Here is a 20,808-nt window from a genome sequence, read left to right as displayed (position 1 = left end):
AGAACGGCTGCACCACAGAATGCCCAGTTCTTGGAACAAGGAGGCCTCTCTGGAAGCCAGAAGGTGAAGTGAATACACCATGTGGATATCCACAGGGGACAGAGGAGATTGCCAAGGAGACCCGGACTGTCAACCCCGAGACCAGGAGGCCACAGGAGGGGGGCCCGCCCCTCAGATTCAGGTCGTGGGGCCAGGTGAACCCACCCACCCCGTCCTCCACCCGCCCTCGAAGCCCAGGCCCCACTGTGTCACTGGCTTGATGTCTGGCCAGGGCCTGTCGCTTCCACACATCAAATGAAAACATCACAGTCTTCCCTCAGGGGTATCTGCCTCAGTCCACACTCCTTGTAGAAAAGTTCCTAAGAGCAGAAAAGCATTTGACCCTGGCCAAGAATGGCCAGCTATAACCAACGCCTCTTCCTGCTCCCTGTGGCATGGCCAGAACCCGTGAGGACCCGGGAGCCGTGAGAGCCGGGTGTTAGGGAGCCACGTGCCGGAGCTGATGCCGTGCGAAGTGGGTTAATTCTTTCACCGCCCAGGCCCGGCCAGCCAGTCTGAACAGCTCTGGGGCTGACTCCAAGAAGCTCCCACACAGGAGCAGGAAAACCCGTCCCCATTTCTTGCAGAGTCATGGTGCCACATCCCCGTTAAAGGGACACCATCAACCACAGCAGCGAGGCCCAGCCCCCGAGACCCGAGAGGCTCAGGAGTCCTGGCTTAAGGGGCACTGCCTCGCCACTCTTTGGCTGCCGGACAGTGAGGACATGACGCTCACCAAGATCAAGGCCACTGAGCAGCAGGCAGACCGGCTACGAGGGCAGCCTCCTTCCACTGCCTGCCGATGGCAAAAGCAACAGCCCAGAGACAAAGTACGTCCCAGCCCCGCTCCCGGATACGGCAGCCTTGGCTGTAAACTGTCAGCACTGGCATTTCTGACGTCGAGAATAATTCGATCATATAATGAAAAGATGGAGACGGGGACCTCAGGTGCCTGAGTTCAGCACTTCTGGGGCATTAGCAAAATGACAGCACCCTTTCCTGAGTGTCTGCTTTCTGTCATCAGCGGACTGTCTCATTTCATCATCCAAACAGTTCTGGGAGGCAGGTCTTACGCGACCATTTTACACGTAAGGAAGGTGTGGTTCTGAGATGCAGCCCGGCCCTCCAAGCTCACTCGGCTCGCGAGGGCAGCGCAGGGCTCACCCACCGCGCGGACTGGGACCGAGCTCAGTTAAGGGCAAAGACAAGCACCCAGAAGCCCGATTCTGGGCGTGCAGTGAGCAGGGGCCTGAGCCTGTTACCTTGGTTCGGTCCAGGTTCCAGAGGGAGTTGAATATCCTATGCAGGTCACTGGTGTTGCTCAGAATCTGTTCAATGAAGGTGTCCCACCCGGCACTCAGTTCCTCCCGGGAGCCACTCTGAAACAGAAACAGCCGGGGGTCACTTTCTGAGATGCTGAGAGACACACTCTTCGGCAAGGACTCCAACTACCGCTACAACTGTTCCCACACAGGAAACTGGCCGGAAGGGAGGGCCTGTTCTGAACACGCGAGGCGCCCACCTCCTGCCCGGACAACCTGCCTCCCCAGGCCAGGGCACCTTCCCAGCCATCCCGGGGATGAGGGCCTGAGGACACACATCTGGGTGAACAAGACTCAGGCCACCACGGAAGAAAGGCATCTGACAGGGGCTCCCAGGGCCTGTGACCTTGTCATGGGACATGGTGTGTTTACGTAAAGCACACCAGACCCCAGGGTAAAGGCTGTGATCTGGCAATATCAGTTTCACTGAAGAGGTTTCCCCGTGAGACTCCTCAGCGCCACCCTCGTACCTCGTAAGCCAGAGAAACAGGTCCGTTGTAAAAAGTGAAGACTCCGATGAGCTGGTCCAGGAGCTGCTTGCAGCTGCCATCAGGGAGCTCCACAGCACAGCCCAGCACCTGCAGGGGGGAGGCCAGGAGGCCAGGCATGCTCCTCTTCTCTAGGGCTCACTAGCCCGAGAATCCGCTGGCCCATTAGAATCCATCTTCTGCTGTGCAGCCCCGTACCCTCCACCCAGGCTGGTCTCCAAGGGAAGCAAAGACTTTCTGAGCCTGCTCAAGTGGTCTAGCCTGAATCTGCCCCCCTAACCCTCCAGGGCCCATGGTGGCTTCTGGCACCCCAGGAGGTCTGTTCTGATCACTTTAGCCAACACTGCTGACCTGTTTCCTGGTCCCCTGTATTGTGAGCACTGTTATTTGGACACTGAATGTTCACTTGGGTTTTATTGTAAATGCTGGACTCAGAGTGTTTCATGAATGGCCATCTGGTCTCTCCAGCGGGATGGAATGCTTTGAGAACGGGAACGGACTGAATCCACACACAGTGCTCGAACCCCAGAATGCTGTGTGGTGCTCAGTTCCACAGAAGATAAACACTCGCTCAGTTAGAAAGGACCCTGGCCATGTGTTTAAAGAGCCTGAAAAAAGTTCCTATTCTTTGACTCCGCTAATTCTACCTGTAGGAACCTTTCCTAAGGGAATCATCAGAACCTTAAACAAATCCTGACAGAAAACAAATTAAAGAACGTCCTCTGAATGTAACTCCACCGAGGCAGGGGTGTCTGCTTTGTTCACTGATGGAACCCAGGTGTGGACAGTGGCCGGGCACACAGCCACTGCTCACTTCATCCCCAGTTCATCTATGGATTGAATGAAACTCTAATCATCCCAGCAGTATTTCTTTAGAAACTGACAAACGGATTCTATGCTAGAAATACACAGGACCTGATATATCCAAAAGCTGTCTTGGAGAAGGAACCATCATTGGATTTTAAGACTTAATACAATGCTACAGGAATCAAGACAGTGTAGTACTTGCACAGAATCCTCAAAAAGATCAATGAAAAGGAATCGAGAGCCCAGAAAGAGAGCCATCCCTAAATGGTCATTTGATCTTCAACAGAGGAGCCACATGAGTTCAACAGGAAAAGGAAAGTTTTTCAACGATGGTGCTGGAGCAACTGGATGGCCGTGTAGGAAAAAAAGGACCCTTGACCTCACACCATATACAAATATTTACCCAAGGTGGATTACAGACCTGAATTCAACAGCTAAAACTATGAAACTTACAAAAAAACCCACTAGGAGAATGTCTTCTCCAATGAGGCAGGCAGTGGGTTTAGACAGGATACAAAAAGCAATAACCATAAAAGATAAAATTAAAAACTTCTGCTCATCAAAAGACGTCATTAAGAAACGTAATAGGCACACTGAAAACTGGGAGAAGATAGCTTTAAATTATATCTGACACAGAACTGACGTCCAGGGGATGTATAAAGTACCCTACAACCCAATTTTAACAAAAAAATAAAAGACCCAATTTTAAAAATGGGCAAAAGCTTTGGACAAATACTTCTCAAAGGAAGATATACAGATGGCCATGAAGCATATGAAAAAGCCTTCGTATCACTCGTCATTGGGGAGATGCAAATTAAAACCACCGTGAGATACCACTTTACATCCAGCAAAACGGCTAAAATTAAACAGTCTGGCAACGTCAGTGCTGATGAGGATGTGGAAGTAACTGGAATTTTCATACGCCGTTGGTGGGAACATAACATGGTACAACCACTTTAGGGGAAAAGTCAGGCGGTTTCTTATCAAATCAGTATACACCTACCCTGTGACCCAGTTCCACGCCTAGATGTGTACCCGTGAGCAATGAAAATGTGTGTCCACGAAAGGCTTGTACAGGACTGTTCCTGGAGCCTTACTGTCAAACGCCCCAAACTGGACACAGTTCATGTCTCCAGAGAAGGAGAACGGATAAGTAGACCGTGGTACATTCAGACAATGGAATACTGTTCAACAATAAACAGGAATGAATCGCCGGTACGTGTTACAACGTGGACGAATCCCACACACGTTAGGTGGCAGGACAGAAACCTGCACAGAGGGATGCCCCACGTGTTATGTCACGCGTATGATGCCCTAGAACAGGCAAAACTAACCTGTGATGGACAAATTTAGGGTAGCGGTTACCTGGGATTGGAGGGGTAGAATTATGGACACAGGGAGCTCCCCAGCCTGATGAGAATGCTCTGTATCCAGACAGGATTGGTGTTACCCAGGTGCGCCATTTATCCAGATGCATCAAACGGTACCCTCGAGATTTGTGTATTTCATCATATGTAAATAAATTTTACCTCCAAAGAGAAAAAGAACCACAAACAAATACTGAACCCGAGTGCACGTTACGCATGATGAAGCAGCGGGGGCGGGGCAGGCGTATACTCATGTGTGCGACTTTGAAAAGCATCAAAATAAAATCTGGATTGATAAGGGGTGAACAGACAGATGCCTGATCCGACAACTAGACTGCAGTGTTCACTGCAGAGTCTAGGAGGCTGTGAGTATTCACTGTAAAGTTCTTCCAACTGGGATGTTAGAAAACTCCCATAATAAAAGTGTTGGAAATAATACCTACAAAGGTCAAGATACTTCCTCACATTTAAGCATCCCCTCAGCTCAGGACGAAGTTTAAAATAAGTACAGGTGTGAGACAACGGCACTTGTGAGGATATGGTACCACTGGCTGTCAAGGAATTTTTTTGAAATGGTTCTTTGTGGTGTTTTTTACTGAAGTGTAGTTAATTTAGTGTTGTATTAGTTTCTGGTGTCCCGTGTCGTGTTTCAGTTGCACGTATATATATTCTTTTTCATTATAGGTTATTATAAGATATTGATAATAGTTCCTTGCACCATGCAGTAGGTCCTTGTTATTTATCTGTTTTATACATAGTTGTTTGTATCTGCTAATCCCAAATTCCTAATTTATCCCTCCCTTTGGTAACCATAACTTTGTTTTTTATGTCTGTAGGTCTGTTTCTGTTTTGTAAATAAGTACATTTGTATCATTTTTTTAGAGTCCATATATAAGTGGTATCACATATTTGTCTTTCTCTGTCTCACTGACTTCACTTAGTATGATAACATCTAGGACCATCCAGGCTGCTGCAAATGGCATTATTTCATTCTTTTTTATGGCTGAGTAGTATTCCATTGTGTACATATACCACATCATCTTTACTCAGTCATCTGTCGATGGACACTTAGGCTGCTTCCATGTCTTGGCTATCATAAATGGTGCTGCTATGAACATTGGGGTGCATGTGTCTTTTTGAATTAGTTTTCTCTGGATATATGCCCAGGAGTGGAACTGCTGGATCATATAAGTCTATTTTTAGTTTTTTAAGGAATCTCTATATTGTTTTCCATAATGGCTACACCAGTTTACATTCCCACCAGCAGTGTAGGAGGGTTGCCTTTTCTCCACACCCTCTCCAGCATTTATTGTTTGTGGACCTTTGAATGATACCCATTCTGACCGGTGTGAGGTGATACCTCATTGTACTTTTGATTTGCATTTCTCTGATAATTAGCAATGTTGAGCATCTTTTCATGTGCCTCTTGGCCATCTGTATGCCTTCTTTGAAGAAATGTCTGTTTAGATCTTCTGCCCATTTTTGATTGGGTTTGGTTTTCCGGTTATCAAGCTGTGCACATATTACTTTCTAAGCCTCGTCATCACAACACTCGTCACCAAGACAAATGACTCGGTCGAGGCCACCCCATTGGCACCGGTTCTGCCTGTTAAACTTACCCAAAGATAATCGCCGTCAACCTTTATGGCGAACTTAAGTTTCCGCAGACGGACAAAGGTTAGGGGAGAGCCAGAAATGTCGGAGATACAGTGGACGACCCCGGCGATCTGTCCACAGAGCAACTCCTGTTGGTCGATCAGGGTCTAGGGGAAAGGAGCAAATTCCAGGTGTGAAGCTGACGCTCCTGAACCCTGGTGGCATCTCTTGGAGCAGGGGCTGGCGGCCTACAGCCTGTAGGCCAGATCAACTCTGCTGCCTGTTTTTATATAACCCATCAGCTAAGAATGCTTTTTATATTTTCTTAAGAGTTGTCAAAACAACAAAGAAGAATACGTGACAGAGACCTCACGTGGCTCGAAAAACCTAAAATATTACCTCTGGCCCTTTGTAGACAAGGTTTACCGCAGCCTGCCCAGGATGACTGAACTGTCACAAGACAAGCACAGTGAACACATAAGATGACTGCCTGGAACCACAGTGTTGTTCCAAGGATTACAGGCATGTGTGTGGGTGGAAGCATGAGCCTCCATCCCTATTCAGATCCCCTGTGGAGTGGCCAAAGCAGCCGAGACTAATCCCCACCATCCAAGGCAGAGCACAGTCACATGAGCCAAGACACAGTCCTCCTACCCGATCTTCGCATTAACTAAACTGGGGTGCAGACAGACGTTATGTGATGCAACAGAAAACAAAGAACTCTGGCCGAAAAGAGCTGATCTTGAACCTAATCAAGGCTCTGGACCTTACTACTACTAGTTTGCAGGAAATGCGCTGGGAAGACAGTAACCGACGCCATCAGGAGTAAGTGACTAGCCAGATCCGGAGCTGGGGATGTGCTGACGTCATCTGCATGAGTGACCTGGTTTCTTCAAAATTTCAGTGGCACGGGGGCGGGGAGCATGGGGTGGGTGAGGGGTGTTACACAATAAAAGGGACTTGAAATGCAAAATAACCAAATGGAGTATGTAGGCCTTGTTTGGATACTGACTGGGGGGAGAGAGAGGCAAAGGGGGAAGGAAGGAAGGGAGGACTAAGTAATATCTAAGACAAGAAAGGCAAAATTTGAACACAGACCATATCTGATGATATTAAGGACTTATTGTTACTAATTATTGTAACTTTTGCTGAGTGGGATGTTAAGTACAGCCTTTGCAGTTCGAGATGTCACTTGATACCAGGGAGATGCCACAATGGCTAGGATTTGCTTCAAAACACTCCAGGGACTAAAAAGGAGTGCGGAGAAGTTGGGATAGGTCATACAGAGCTGGCCAAGCGCTGATCATTGTTGAAGCTGGTGATGGGCCCACGAGGGCTGAGGATGCGCGCCTCTCCACTTTTGTACATGTTTGAAGAAGAGGTTTTATTCAACAGGGGGCAGACAGAAAATCAGGATGGTATCAGAGAGCTAGGGAGGCCAGAAGTGGTGGGCTGCCTGGGCATTTCAACACCAGGACAACAATACACAGTACAATTAAGAATAAAAGAGTAGAAACGGCAGATACCTGGATTGTGCAAAGAAAACTCTCCAGATGTGAACCCCGTCCTTTTGAAAAGTCACCACTTCGAGGCTGTGGGATCCCCATTAAACAATAAAACGCCGTGGTGGCTTACCTGCGAGGGATAAAAGTAACAGATGCCAGCTCTGGTCGGGTCGCCTTCGCCCTTCACCTTTGAACCATCATAAAGGAAAAAGTAACTCCACCTGGCAAGAGAAAAGAAGGGAGCCACGTTTCCTTCTATCCTGGGAGCAGGGCGTTTGAAAACACAGCCGGAGAGGGCCGCACTGCACGGGGTTTGAAAAGCCTTTTGGTGGCCCCAGAAGAAGGAACCCAGGGGCTGCAAGTAGATAAAACCATTTCATACATGCAGTCGAGTCAGACTAAAAATATGCCTCTATCCAGCCGTCAGACCATCTGCCCAAGAAAAGCAGGGGAACAGCTAAGGAAAGACGGGACACCCACAAGGACGCCTCTTATCTGAGACACTGAACCTTAACTGTAGAACCGTGTGGTCGGGCAGTGTCTTTTAAGGCCCTGATAACGCAGTAAGTTAGGGATGGCTCGGTCAGCGCCCCCACAACTGCCAGGCACGAGACCTCCGGAAAATGGCCCTCCACCCGGAACTCGTGCGTTCATCTGACATGTTTGCTGAGGGCCTGCGGTGTGTGCTGCGTGTGCCAGTCCTGGGGCCGTGGTGAGAAAAGGCAGGCAGGAAGCCTGCAGCTTCCACACAGGATAGTGAGTCTATAATGGGAAAAATGGGGGCGTGTGAGGGTTCAGAGAGGCACCACACCCCTCCCTGCCTGTCAAATCCTCACCCATCCTTTAACACCATCCCTCATCAAACTTCTGATTTTCTCCCCCCAGAGGAAGCTCTCTCCTCAATTTCTATAACCCTCTACTCCCTCTGCGGGAGCAGAATAACTATAATTACCTCTTTAAGACCACAAAGCAAACTCCCCAGGCTGGACCTGGGTTTTAACCTCTCAGTCTCTGAGAGCACACACACGTCAGGCCAGAGCATGTGACCACTCTGTCACCTGCACTCTTCTCCCCGATCCACGCCCTCCCCCTGCCACCCTCCATGGCTCCCACCTTATCTTCCCAATGACAAGTACTAACTCTGTTCCAGCACAGTCCACTTTCTCGAGTCCTAGGACCCAGTGTGTAACTGGCTACAGGGCAAGTTCACATCACAGAGCCTCAAAAATGTTTCATAACCAACACAGAAACCCCACTGCCACGTGGTGAGTATTTTGTAACATATAGAAATATCAAACCACTACGTTAGACACCGAACTAACATAGTGTTGCAGATTGACTATACTTCAAACAAACAAACTCAGAAAAAGAGACCAGAGTTGTGCTCACCGGACGACAGAGGTGGGGGAAGGGGGAACTGGATGAAGGCAGTCAAAAGCCACAATCTTCCCTGTTATGAGATAAACAAGTACCAGGGATGTAATGGTCAACATGATTAATATAATTAACACTGCTCCTTGTTATATGTTACAGTGCAAGCTAGGAGAGTAAACCTTGAGTTCTCATCACAAGGGAAACTGTTTTCTTCTTTTATTTTGTATCTGTATGAGATGACAGATGTTCACTAAACTTACTGTGGTCATCATTTCATGATTCTGTAAGTCACATCATTGTGTTGTACACCCTACGCTTATACAGTGCTGTGTGTCAATTTTATGTCAATAAAATTGGAAGCTACCTGGCTAGGTAAATGGATAGACGAATGAATGAATGAATGAACCCCACTGCTGGGCCCCTTTCTTTATGTTCTCTGGGTGAAAGCACCCCCACTCTTCCAGGCACACAAAAGAAAACCGGGGTGTCACTCTGACCTGCACACAGAGAATCCGTCACTAAATCCTGCTCGTTCTATTGAAACCATGCCTCTCGCTTTCAGCTGCTCGATTATATCTGCTGAACCAAATTACGACTGGCTTACCCCATGTGGGTGAGGAGGGGACTGACTTGCAGGCAGATGTTGTGTAATACCCTTCAAGAGCCAGCCCCTCAAACCTCTTTCCTTGGAGTAATTCTGCACCAAAACCATTTCTTGTCTCTCAGAAGTGAAGCCTCCGGTGCCCACGGTATTAGCAAGGCCGGCTGCAGGGCCCAGCCCCAGCTCTTTTCCACCATCTCCCAGCAATGCTGGCCTCATCCAGACACTGCAGGCGGCTCCCAAGGTTACAAACCATCAGCTTTGGAGAGGAATGGCCCTTGATTCACTGAGGAAAATGGCATTTCCCCCTCCTTAATAAAATCCAGACAGTCTGGCTGGGGTTTTCCGTTAACCCGAAGCATCCATCTGGCAGCCCGGCAGGAACCACCGCACCGCAGGGCTTGCTACTCACCAGGACGCTGACTTCGTCTCTGTTGAGTCGGAGGCGGCCATTTACTCTCCGGGGGCCCTCATTCTCTTTATTTGGGTTTTCTTTTCCAGTCTCGCCTCTTTCTCCCCAGCAGTGACAGTTCCTCCGCGTCCCCAATCCAGTGAATCCAGATGTGGGAGGTCGGTGTTTCCAGTCCCAAAGGCTACTTGCTTAGTTTTCATTCAGCATGAAACTGCTACTTCCCTTCCTTGCAGACCCTTGGGTCCCCGTGAAGACCGGCACGCCTCTCAGGCCTCTGGGAGACAATATAATCAAGTAAGAGAATTTTATCAGAAAAGTCAAATCCACCAATCAGGTTCCGTGAGCATCAGCTCTCTGGCCCTCTGCAGAATGACCCCTTCCAAGAGCTCCTTGCCAGGGAAGCTGGGCCGGGGAAATGCATGCTGAAGGCGGTGCTCTGGAGCGACTTCTAGCTTGTCTGGTTCAGAGCCATTCTGAAGTTTTTTTAAAAAAGTTTTGAAGCTTCCTGTTCAAACATCAGTGCTGTGGTCCTAAAATAAACACAAAGAATAGATTATTTCAGAGTCTCATGAGTGAGCATGTGACCCAGCCGGGTTAAGCAAATGGTATTCTTCACAAGAGCTTTCCAGAAAGCTGAAAAGCATGTTACAAAATAAAAAAGAGAGGGGAGCAAAACTTCAGCGTTAAGTCCCATGGTTACTTGCACAGTGATGTCACACAGAAGATAAAACTAAGTAACGGGTGCGAAAAAGCTCTGGGCGTCAAGGACTGCTAGCTATACAAATGAGGCGGGCGCTGTAGTAATAATGGAACTCAAATTAAGGAACTGTCACCTTGACAGCCCCGAGGCAGTCTGAACATGCAGCATCCCAGAGCTGGGCAAGTTTCCAAAAGACAAAAAGGGAATTTAACAAGTGGCTTTCAAACTCCCACAAGAGACAACTTGGGGTATTGTGATGTTTCAGACTCAGAAGGGATGCTGGCATGACTTCCTCTCATCCTCCCCTCTTGTATTCTCCTTCCAAAACTACCTGACCATCTCTGGCTTACCTCCCTCCAGAGACAGGCAGTTCACAGTGTTAAATCTGCCCTCCCGCCAAGCTAAAATTGGCCTCCCAGTAACCTCCAAACACTGGTCTGGGTAACAAGGTCTAATCCTTCCACAAGTCAGCCGTTTGGTCACTTCAAAACTATTCCCACTGTCACTTTCTTCAAACTTAATGTCCCCAGAGACATGGTTTCAAATGCCTGCTCACCATCTGTCACCCTGCTGGGAACACAAGAGAGTTTTTTTAAGCTCCTTTGGTAGAGAGAAGTCCCCAGAGAGGACACCACCAAATCTCTGATGGCCTGTAAAACCTCTAACTTTTCTCAGCTCTAGATATCTTGGGCGGGGGCCTCCCCAGGGTCATACTCATGGTATCTATGAAGCCTATCTGGATGCTTGTGGAGGCGGCATCTAAGCCCGTGGAACCAAGGACTGCAGCCTGGAAACCCCCATCCTTTGTTCCCAGAGGCTTGGGCCCTAAGTCCATTAGCCTATCTCTGAAAGGTCCAGAAGCCGGTAATGGTCTTGGGATAAGGCAGGTGATGGGATGTGGCCAGAGAAAGCTGTGGCCTGGAAAGTCTGAGTAACCACCGGGGGAGTCAAAGACATGGCCGGCAAAGGCCTAGGGGTGGTAGTGATGATGTAGGAAGTGGCCTCAATGGGTCCACAGAGCAAGAAAAAGGGGCGCTAATGACTGCGATGCGCCAGGAGGAGATCGGTAACGGCCGAGAGCACTGGAAAGTGTCGTCGGGCCTCAGCTCCAGGGGGCTGGGATTGGTGGGCAAAGGCGCGGGGGTCAGTCGGGGCCGGGTCACAGCGCGGTGGGGCCGCCAAAATACGCTCTCGGCCAGGGTCCCGCCCTTTGGTGTCCCCGCGCCGCCGGGCGCCGCCCACCCGCTAGAGTAGCCAGGCAACCCGGGGATCGGGGTTCGGGGCTCCGGACCCAGAGGTCCCAGGGACTCCCGCCCGGTACCTACGCGCGCGGCGGAGAGGCCCCATGGTCACGCGCCACCTGCGCCTACCTCCCCCTAAAGTTCCCGCAGAGCTGGCGCGGGCCGATGACGTAGACCGCGCGCGCCGGTGACGTCAGAGGGCCATGGCGGCGGCGGCGCTGGAAGCCTGGCAGGCGGTGTCTCCGCGGAGAAGGCGCTCAGCGGCGCGGCGTCCGAGGCGGAGGGAGGCAGCGGCGGCGGCCGGGGCCCCGGGAGCCGAGCCCGAGGTGGACGGCGGAGCAGTGCTTCGTCGCATCCGGGAGGCCGGGTGAGTACGGGCTCAGTCCTGGGTCCGAATCTTCACGCTTTGGGGACCCTCCAAGCGATCTGTAAAGTGGGAGTAAATGCAAACCCTTTATGGGGTTATTGTAGGATTAAACGGAGGTAAAGAACTCGTTACAGACTGGAGCACAGAGAGCGCTTAATAAAGTTTGTTACCTCTTCTTACTGCAACTGCGGCTGCTTGATTTTGGGCAGAGTACATAATGTCTGTGAGATGGACATGAAAGTAGTACCTCTATGGGTTTGTTTTGAGGATTCAGTGAATTAGTAAATGTGAACCATTCCCAACAGTGTCGGGCGCGTGGTAAGAGCAGTACCAGTGTTTGGTATTAATATTACGCGAATATTGGTTATTAGTGGTTTTGCTAACACCAGGGCAGCAACCTGCACACGTGATTGTCTTCATGATTATCATCATTCGTTAATTGAGGACTGCTGTATGCCTGGCACTGCGTAGGAACTCTATACACTTTATCAATAGGTACAATTAAGCTAAGCTGGAATCCTGGTAGGGCGCCCCTTCTTAAAGAGACATAGGTATTGTAGGGAATCAGGATTCACCCCTGCCTTTGTGACTCCAAACACCTGTGCTTCAGAGCTCTCCATTATTCTGGTTTATCCCCCACTCCCCACTCTTCCATGCCTTGCCGTGTACTTTAAGATAGTGCTGAGAAGGAAGCGTTTCTCTACCCTTCTAAGTTCTTTTGATTGGTCTAATAATCAAATTGACACAAGACAGATTAACGGAAGGGGAAACCGAATTTAATTAGGAATGTACAGGCATCCCATGAAATATGATACCCAAAAAAGTGGCCAAAACAGGCAGCTTTTATACCTTTTAGACAGTTATTTGTGACAAAATAAAGGGGCTTGGATTTGGGGTAGCAAATTAGTGAAGTAACAGTTTGTTTATAAAGCATTCTCATTCTTGAATTACCCATCTCTGGCGATAAGGATGCCTTTTATCCTCCTGGTACAGGGAGGATGTTTTCATATGGCAGATTGATTTCCTGCTTTCAGGAAACAAAGGAGGGTCAGAGTGTTCTTCTTGAACTGGATATTTTTCAAGTGGCTATAATTCCAAATAATCAGTATGCCAAAGTGGCATATTTGGGGGCAGTCTGCCCTGACCCCCATCAGTAATGCTTAGAACAGTGGCTAACGCCCAGGAAGCACTCAATAAATGTTACTAACTTTTGTTAATTAGTATTATTGCCTTTCTTTATTTGCAGTCCTTTAAGGGCTCAGTAAATAACAGCTTTTGTTAATGCTTTTCAATCAATAGCTGAAGGACTGTCACAACTGAGAGAGATTAGACTAATTTTATACCCCCCGCCCCAAACGAATTAGGACCAAGAGGCAGTGTTAGCCTGAGAAGAAAAGCAGTGACTTTTTCTAGAATCTCATGCCGGTGAGAATGAGTGTGCCTAGGGGTTTGGAGAACTCCTAAGGTGCTTTCCATACGTCCTGACATTGTTCTTCCTCCTCAGTTTCTTCAGTGTGCCCCAGGGACTCCCTACTTCTCCCTGTACCCTCTAGTGTGGTGGAGTCCCCACTGCCCTGAGGAGAGAAGAGCCTAGCACTTCACACGCTGTCCTCCTGTGCACGCACTCCCCGGTGTACCACGCACTCCCTGTACATCACAGCCCTCCTTTACCCTCTCCGCAGGGCATGAGGGCAGCCTCTTCAACCCCGTCTCTTCTCTGAGCCCCCTGAACACTAGCTTCTGGCTTGTCAGGTCAAATCCAGTTCATTTTATATTTTTACAACAAGTTTCTTGTGATGAGAGCTTAAGGTCTCAGCAATTTTCAAATACACAATACAGTACTTTTAGCTATAGTCACCATGCTGTACATTACATCCCCATGGCTTATTTATTTTCTAACTTAAAATTTGTACCTTTTGACCCCCTTTATCCGTTTCACCCACCCTCCAGGCCCCGCCCCTAGCAACCACCAGTCTGTTCTCTGTAGCTGTAAGCTTGATGTTTGTTTCTAAGATTCCTCGTGTAAGTGAGATACGGCATTTGTCTTTCTCTCTGCCTTATTTCACTTAGCATAATGCTATCAAAGTCCATCCATGTTGTCACAAATGGCAAGATTTTGTTCTTTTTATGGCTGAATAATACTCCTTTGTGTGTATATACACAATTTCTTGGTTCCTTTTTTTTTTATTTGAGTAAAGGTAGATTTATTTAGAGAGATACATACTGCTTAGAGTGTAAGGCAAGAGAAAGGCAAGGAAAGAGGTGTGGGAGTTGGGTGCACAGGTTAAAGTAAAAGCTACACACTCCATAGACAGAGTGCAGGCCGTCTCTGAAGAGGAGGGAGCACGAAAGGGAAGCCCACAAATTTTTTTTTATGTAAACAAAGTTTATTCAAGGACCAACAACTCGTTGAGAGGGAAATCCTTTTTAAAATTTACATATATGTACTGTTCATTGTTTCTAAGAACAGTTCAGAGCTTTAGCTTTTAAACTTAGTTATCAAAGGATTAAAGCCAACCACAAAATAAGAATCAAATGAATGCAATAATCCAGTCATAAAGGACAGTCGAATGTGCTTACACATATTCAAGAAATCAGTCATCTAAGTTATAAATAATTAGTTCATTTGCATCCCTTTTTTTTTTTAGATTCCACATACAAGTGACATCATATGGCATTTTTCTTTCTCTTTCTGGCTTACTTCACTTAGAATGATGATCTCCAAGTCCATCCATGTTGCTGCAAATGGCATTATGTTGTCGGTTTTTATGGCTGAGTAGTATTCCATTGTATAAATATACCACATCTTCTTTATCCAGTCATCTGTCGACGGACACTTAGGTTGCTTCCATGTCTTGGCTATTGTAAGTAGTGCTGCTGTGAACGTTGGGGTGTATGTATCCTTTTGAATTAGAGTCACCCCTGGATATATGCCCAGGAGTGGGATTGCTGGATCATATGGTAAGTTTATTTTCAGTCTTTTAAGGAATCTCCATACTGTTTTCCATAATGGCTGCACCAAACTACATCCCCACAAGCCGTGTAGGAGGGTTCCCTTTTCTCCACACCCTCTCCAGCATTTATTGTTTGTGGACTTGAGAATGATGGCCATTCTGACTGGTGTGAGGTGACACCTCATTGTAGTTTTGATTCGTGTTTCTCTGATAATTAGCGATATCGAGCATTTTTTTCATGTGCCTATTGGCCATTTGTATGTCTTCATTGGAGAATTGCTTGTTTAGGTCTTCTGGCCATTTTTGGATTCGGTTGTTTGTTTTTGTTGTTATTAAGTTGTATGAGCTGTTTATATATTCTGGAAATTAACCCTCTGTAAGTTGCATCATTTGCAAGTATTTTCTCCCATTCTGTAAGTTGCCGTTCTGTTTTGCTTATGGTTTCCTTTGCTGTACAAAAGCTTGTAAGTTTAATTAGGTCCCATTTGTTTTTGCTTTTATTTTTATTGCGTGGGTAGACTGCCTAGGAGAACATTGCTAAGATCTATGTCAGAGAATGTTTTGCCTATGTTTTCTTCTAGGAGGTTTATCGTGTCTTGTCTTATGTTAAGTCTTTAAGCCATTTTGAGTTTATGTTTGTGAATGGTGTGAGTTTGAATACTTCACTGATTTACATGCAGCTGTCTGGTTTTCCCAACACCACTTGCTGAAGAGACTGTCTTTTCTCCATTGTATATTCTTGCCTCCTTTGTTGAAGGTTAATTGACCAAAAGTCTGTGGGTTTATTTCTGGGCTCTCTGTTCTGTTCCATTGATCCATATGTCTGTTTTTGTGCCAATACCACACTGTTTTGATTACTATAGCTCTGTAGTATTGTCTGAAGTCTGGGAGGGTTATTCCTCCAGCTTCATTCTTTTTCTTCAGTATTGCTTTGGCAATTCTGGGTCTTTTGCAATTCCATATAAATTTTAAGATTATTTGTTCTAGTTCTGTGAAAAATGTCCTTGGTAATTTGATAGGGATCACATTAAATCTGTAGATTACCTTGGGCAGTATGGCCATTTGAGCAATATTGATTCTTCCAACCCCACAGCATGGGATATCTTTCCATTTCTTTAAGTCAGCTTCAATTTTCTATTGACTGTGTTTTGCTCTGGTTCATGGGACCAGTTGACTTTAAAGAAAGCCCAGCCCTTGGGTTTGTCCCTTTTACTTTCCCCTGAAAATTATGTATAACAGCAAAGGCCATGACTGAGTACCTGCTCCGTACGAGGCACTATGCTGAGTGTTACCAGTTACTCCCTGTAACCCTCTGTGGCAGGTACAGTTCTCATCCCCACTTTAGAGATGAGGGAACTAAGTGCAGAGAGGCGAGGTCTGTGCCTTCCCCCACTATTTATGGAGCTGCGCTTGTGCCCTACTGCTGTTGTGAACCAAGGATACAGAACAGCCAGACCTGTCCCCGGGGATCAGGCCCTCCTCCAGGAAAGCCTCCTGCCTTCCCCGAGCCCAGCTGCGCTGCTCTGACTCTGAACGTGGTCTCCGTGTATCATGCTCCAGTCTCACGGGTGGGATTTGCATCTGAGGGTCCTCCACCTTCCCACATCCAGATCACGGTTGGGAGGAAGGTCACTGTTGGAACAACCCTGAAAGGGACAAGAGATGACCACGCCATTTCTTCTCAACAGGGAGGACCTGCTTATCTCTGATTTCTGGAGCTCAGCACTAGGTGGGTATCACCTGGCTCAGGCTGGAGGCAGTCGGGGTGGGAGGGCCCCCACCCTCATCTGATGACCTTTTGCTTCACAGCGGTGTCCGTGCCGGGTTCTAAGTCTGACTCTCCTTACAACTGTGTGTCTCTGGGCGCTGAACTCTGGCCCTCAGTTTATCTGTGGAATGGACATGATAATTATGTGTAGTACAATTTTGAGTATTAAATGAGGTGTTTAGTAAAGTGCTTAGAACAGAGCTTCCCTGCTGCACAGGAGGCAGTGGTGGCTAGTTGTCATTATCAGTGTCACTGAGGTGTGTATTTATCCTGCTCTTTTCCTTGACACGACGTTGTACACTCCCCCAGCCCACACGCTGCTATAATCTCTTCCCAGACATAATGTGTGGCAACAGAAATACTAATACATGGAGTGAATATACCATAGGTACTCATTTTTATCGAGATTGTTGATAAATCGACGTAATTTTTGTTGAGATTATCAAGGGACATTTAGTTTACTTGTTTTTTAGTTATTATACGTAATTTTGCAGTGAGCACCCTTTTGCATAAAGCTTTTACCAAATTTAGGGTGATCTTAGTATATATTCCCAGCGGTGGAATCATTAAGTGAAAGAGGGTGACCAAACTGATACCCGGTGTCAAATTGCTTTCCAGAAAGCTTTTACCAGTTGTTTCCCCAGCAAGGATTAAAAGAGCCAGCTTTTCATGCAGCCTTTCTGAGCCTGCGTCTTATTTAAAGCTCTCTTTGCTAAGTGAAAATTAGTATCTTATTATGGGGACATACGGCTGTTTGCTTTTTCTTTTGCTTTACGTACAGATTTGTTCTACTAAATTCAGTACCAGTGCAAGGAAAGGGAAGAGACTTAGGGTATTTAGTCTCAAGAAGCCCCAGCCCAGCTTTTTTCTTTTAATTTTTTACACATCATTCTTATTCCCTGTTATTTATAGTGTGATTTTGAGAGCTCTGCTCCTCTATTATTTTTTTAATGGCATTTCAGAACATAACCTGTGTTTACCAGGTTGCCTCTTATTAAGTTAGGTTGGGCTCACGTGAGCGTTGGATGGAAACCATGCCCGAGAATGAAACCTAGTTTTCGCTTGACAGTCCCTGAGGCTGCGGGCCGTGGGCAGCCTGTCAGTCTCGGGCGGACGTGGCTGCGGTCCCTGGCAGGTTTGGGGTGAGGTCCGAGGAGCTGAAGTCTTCCCGGCCCCGCCCCTCTTCTCCCCGGGTCTGCGGGCTCACGGGGTCGGAGCGCGCCCTCTGACGGTGTTCAGGGCCTGCTCTTTTAGAAACCATCATCAAATGTCTCCGGAATTATCTGGAACAACTGAAGGCCCCTGCGGGGACTCTCTCGGAAGCGCTTGGAAACCTGTATCTGGACTCATCACCAGGTGAGTCGGATGTGGCCGCTGGCTCCCCCCAAGAAGAGACCCTGGTCACAGGAAGCTGTCATCTGAAGTGCGTGTGTTACGGCCTTGGGAACTTTGCCACCTGCGTCATAGCTAGGAACCAGCTAGCATTTTTGCTTCTCCTCCTGGAGAAGTGTCAGGTAAATTGCTCTGTTCCTCTTCCTGGCCCCCGCCCTTGGTCTTGTGCACACAGGCGTTGGAATAAGCAACTCATTTTCCCTCCGCAGATTCCCAGAAGTCACTGCTGGGTGTATGACCCTCTGTTCAGCCAGCTCGAAATTGCAGTTCTGAACACCCTGGGTGTGACTGTGCTCAGTGAGAATGAGGTATGTGGTTTAAGGAAGGGGAGTAGGGTGGGCTGTGCAGCTCTGAGCACCCTGAGCCCGGGCTATGTCCCCAGGCTCTGTCCCCGGGCTCCAGTTTTCCTTGAAATAGCAGTTCCCCTCTTTTCAGCACTCGCTTGCCTAGTGCCTCCAGTATGTTATCCACATTGTGTGCCTACGCTGTGCCTGTGAGGAAGAAAAATTGCACAGAGGGCATGAGCCAAACATGTTAGGTGTGCAAAATTCTTGTGTCCAGAAATTATGCGAAGTGGGTGTTTACTGTCGCTTTAAGAGAAAGAGGACACACAGTCTCTGTGCCTCAAATGAGGTCCTTCTGGTTGGAATTTACCCTGTCCCAGGGGAAGTAATAAACTGGGAGGGAACATGTCCCCTCTGAAGCTGTAGCCCAGTCACACCCTTAGCACCTGGCTTTGAGTCGTGGGTAAATCCTTGGCCTACCCGCATCCCCTGAAGTAGTTGGGAGTCAAGATTTCTGAAAGCTCCAGGAAAAAAATCATTGCACAAGCAGAGGGCTGAAGCCAGTACAGGCAAATACGTCTGAATTTAGTTTTGCCTTGTCTTGGGGATTATAGAGTAATCATCTTATTCCTCTAAATTCCTCTGTTCTAAAACTGCCGTCTCATGGCTTATTATGAAACGTGAACATTTAGGCCCAGCTGAGAAAAGAGAGTCAGCCACTGATGTCCTCAACCACTGCTGTTCGGCTCAGACCGTCTTTCCAAGTGCCTGCTCTGTGCGAGGCAGCTTGGGGAGACCCAGGTAAATGGGAGCCGGTCCCTGTCTTCAGGGAGCTCACGGGCACTTCAGGCATGTGGCTGTAAACAGGTACACAGTGAACAGATCAGTGAGGCAGAGCAGCAGGTAGAACAGAGAAGGGAAGGAAACCCGTGCTGTTGGGGCTCCAGGAAGTCTCCCCAGGTCTGAGCAGGGAGTTAAAGGTCTACTGGAGTCTGCTGAGGGCCAGGGCCAGGACTGCAGGCAGTGGTGCAGAGCTGACCGTCAGGAACCCCGGCCAGTAAGCGATGGAAGCTGCAGGGAGAGGAGAGGCCCAGGCCAGGCGGCAAGGGAGGAGGGCTTGCTCCCGGCCAGGGAGATGGCTGCAGAGCGGTGGTTCTTGGGGGGGGGGAGTGTTTGTACCCCTAGGGGACATTTGAGGACTCAATTATGATGGGAATCTGCAGAAAGGGACACAGTAAGCCTGCAGGGTTACCGAACATGGTACCCGAGGGACAGTAACCTTTGCCGGCCCTCCTGCCCTTGCAGTCACGGACCCAGGAAGCCCCTCCGTTAGTCCGGAGTTTTCTGTGTTCATGAGACACACACGTGAAGTAAACGTGAGTTCTTTCCAGACATCAGGCCTCCGTGACTTTTAGTCCCGTGTCATTTTATAGGTTCCCTTTGTACTGACGGGACTCTCCCACCAGGGACCATCGTCATCATTTTTTGCCATTTGATACTTCAGTTTGCCTTCCTCTCAGCTCATTATTTTTCTGGCTGCACTGAGATGTTGTGACGTATAACATCACATAAGTTTAAAGTGTACCGGTTGGTTTGATACATTTATATACAGGAAATGATTTCAAGTAAAGTTAACCCATCCATCATTTTGCGGTGAGCCCTCACAGCTCAGTTACCGCCCTCGCTCCCCCTCCCCTTGTAAGGAGTGAGCGTTGACACCTGTGCACGCTGTACCCCAGGAAGGGAAACGGAGCGTGCGCGGCGAGCCCACCGTCTTCTACATGCCGCACTGCGGGACGGCGCTGTACAACAACCTCTTGTGGAGGAACTGGGCAGCGGATGCCCTTTCCAAGATGGTTGTCATCGGGAACAGCTTCAGAGGACTTGAGGAAAGGTAGGCCCGGGAGCACTGGGGTCCTTGAAGCCCACGCCTCAGGTTGCCCCACAAGCAGAACACACTTTGTGACTGTCGTATGTGGAAGTGCTTTTCCATGGGAAACTGGACAAAGGGTTAGAGCTGGGAGACGGTGACCCTGAGTCAAGCTGGGAAGCAAGTTAAGGCATCTTTTTGCCAGTAGTTCCTCCCTTCCCTTATAACACTGGATTTCTCTTCTTACAGCTGCGTAATCCTCTCCCACTTCACGATGCCTAGGTGTCTGCTGTGTCATTTTCCCCTTGAAAAAATGGGCACTGACTGGGGCAGTCACGTCTTCTACTACTTAACCATCCCTACATCACATTTTAAAAAATTTCTTGATTTAGGTCATCTTGCCTTTCTCTATGTCTTTAGTTGAAAAAAAGCTCTTTTACCTCCTAATCATGTTTAAAAATTTTTTTGTTTTTAGATTGTTGACAAGGATTCTGCAGAAACATTATCCCTATGTTGCAAAGGTATCCACTTGAATGAAGGGCCTGGGATGGAAAAGCGTGTGAAATCAGTTTCTCCATTATGGAGGAGAAGTCTGCTGTTACACATATAGGCGGGAGCCCCTGGGGGGCCAGCTGAAGGCACGGAGAGGCCACCGTGCTGTCAGTGAGCTCTCCCCACGGCCCGCGTTCCAGGAATCTATGACCTTTGAGCATGTCTCTTT

General features: G+C 48.1%; 2 protein-coding genes across 10 annotated transcripts in view; one reads left to right on the top strand and one right to left on the bottom strand.

The window, feature by feature from the left end:
- The window catches only part of HPS4 (HPS4 biogenesis of lysosomal organelles complex 3 subunit 2), a 25,645-nt gene extending 14,046 nt beyond the window's left edge, over positions 1–11,599 (bottom strand). For 4 of the 6 annotated variants that reach the window (XR_010378562.1, XM_031442949.2, XM_010992325.3 and 1 more), the window contains exons 1-6: positions 11,537–11,599; positions 9,512–10,041; positions 7,255–7,345; positions 5,643–5,786; positions 1,832–1,939; positions 1,302–1,418 (exon numbers count right to left, since the gene is read on the bottom strand). Coding sequence is in view for 5 of the 6 variants with exons in the window: in XM_031442949.2 (XP_031298809.2) it covers positions 1,302–1,418; positions 1,832–1,939; positions 5,643–5,786; positions 7,255–7,345; positions 9,512–9,552 (501 nt within the window). In the remaining variant the exon portion in view is untranslated. Of the gene's footprint in view, positions 1–1,301; positions 1,419–1,831; positions 1,940–5,642; positions 5,787–7,254; positions 7,346–9,511; positions 10,042–11,532 lie in introns of all 6 variants that reach the window. The other 2 variants (XM_031442951.2, XM_031442950.2) reach the window with 2 other exon arrangements.
- Positions 11,597–20,808, top strand: part of SRRD (SRR1 domain containing) — a 23,284-nt gene continuing 14,072 nt past the window's right edge. For 3 of the 4 annotated variants that reach the window (XR_010378565.1, XM_010992323.3, XM_064481116.1), the window contains exons 1-6: positions 11,597–11,819; positions 16,462–16,502; positions 17,796–18,055; positions 18,143–18,241; positions 19,957–20,111; positions 20,563–20,608. Coding sequence is in view for 3 of the 4 variants with exons in the window: in XM_010992323.3 (XP_010990625.2) it covers positions 11,656–11,819; positions 16,462–16,502; positions 17,796–18,055; positions 18,143–18,241; positions 19,957–20,111; positions 20,563–20,608 (765 nt within the window). In the remaining variant the exon portion in view is untranslated. Of the gene's footprint in view, positions 11,820–16,383; positions 16,503–17,795; positions 18,056–18,142; positions 18,242–19,956; positions 20,112–20,562; positions 20,609–20,808 lie in introns of all 4 variants that reach the window. The other variant, XM_031442958.2, reaches the window with a different exon arrangement.

This window comes from Camelus dromedarius, chromosome 31, assembly GCF_036321535.1.
Source record: "Camelus dromedarius isolate mCamDro1 chromosome 31, mCamDro1.pat, whole genome shotgun sequence".
Classification (NCBI taxonomy): domain Eukaryota; kingdom Metazoa; phylum Chordata; class Mammalia; order Artiodactyla; family Camelidae; genus Camelus; species Camelus dromedarius.
This window is presented reverse-complemented; position numbering and strand designations above follow the sequence as displayed.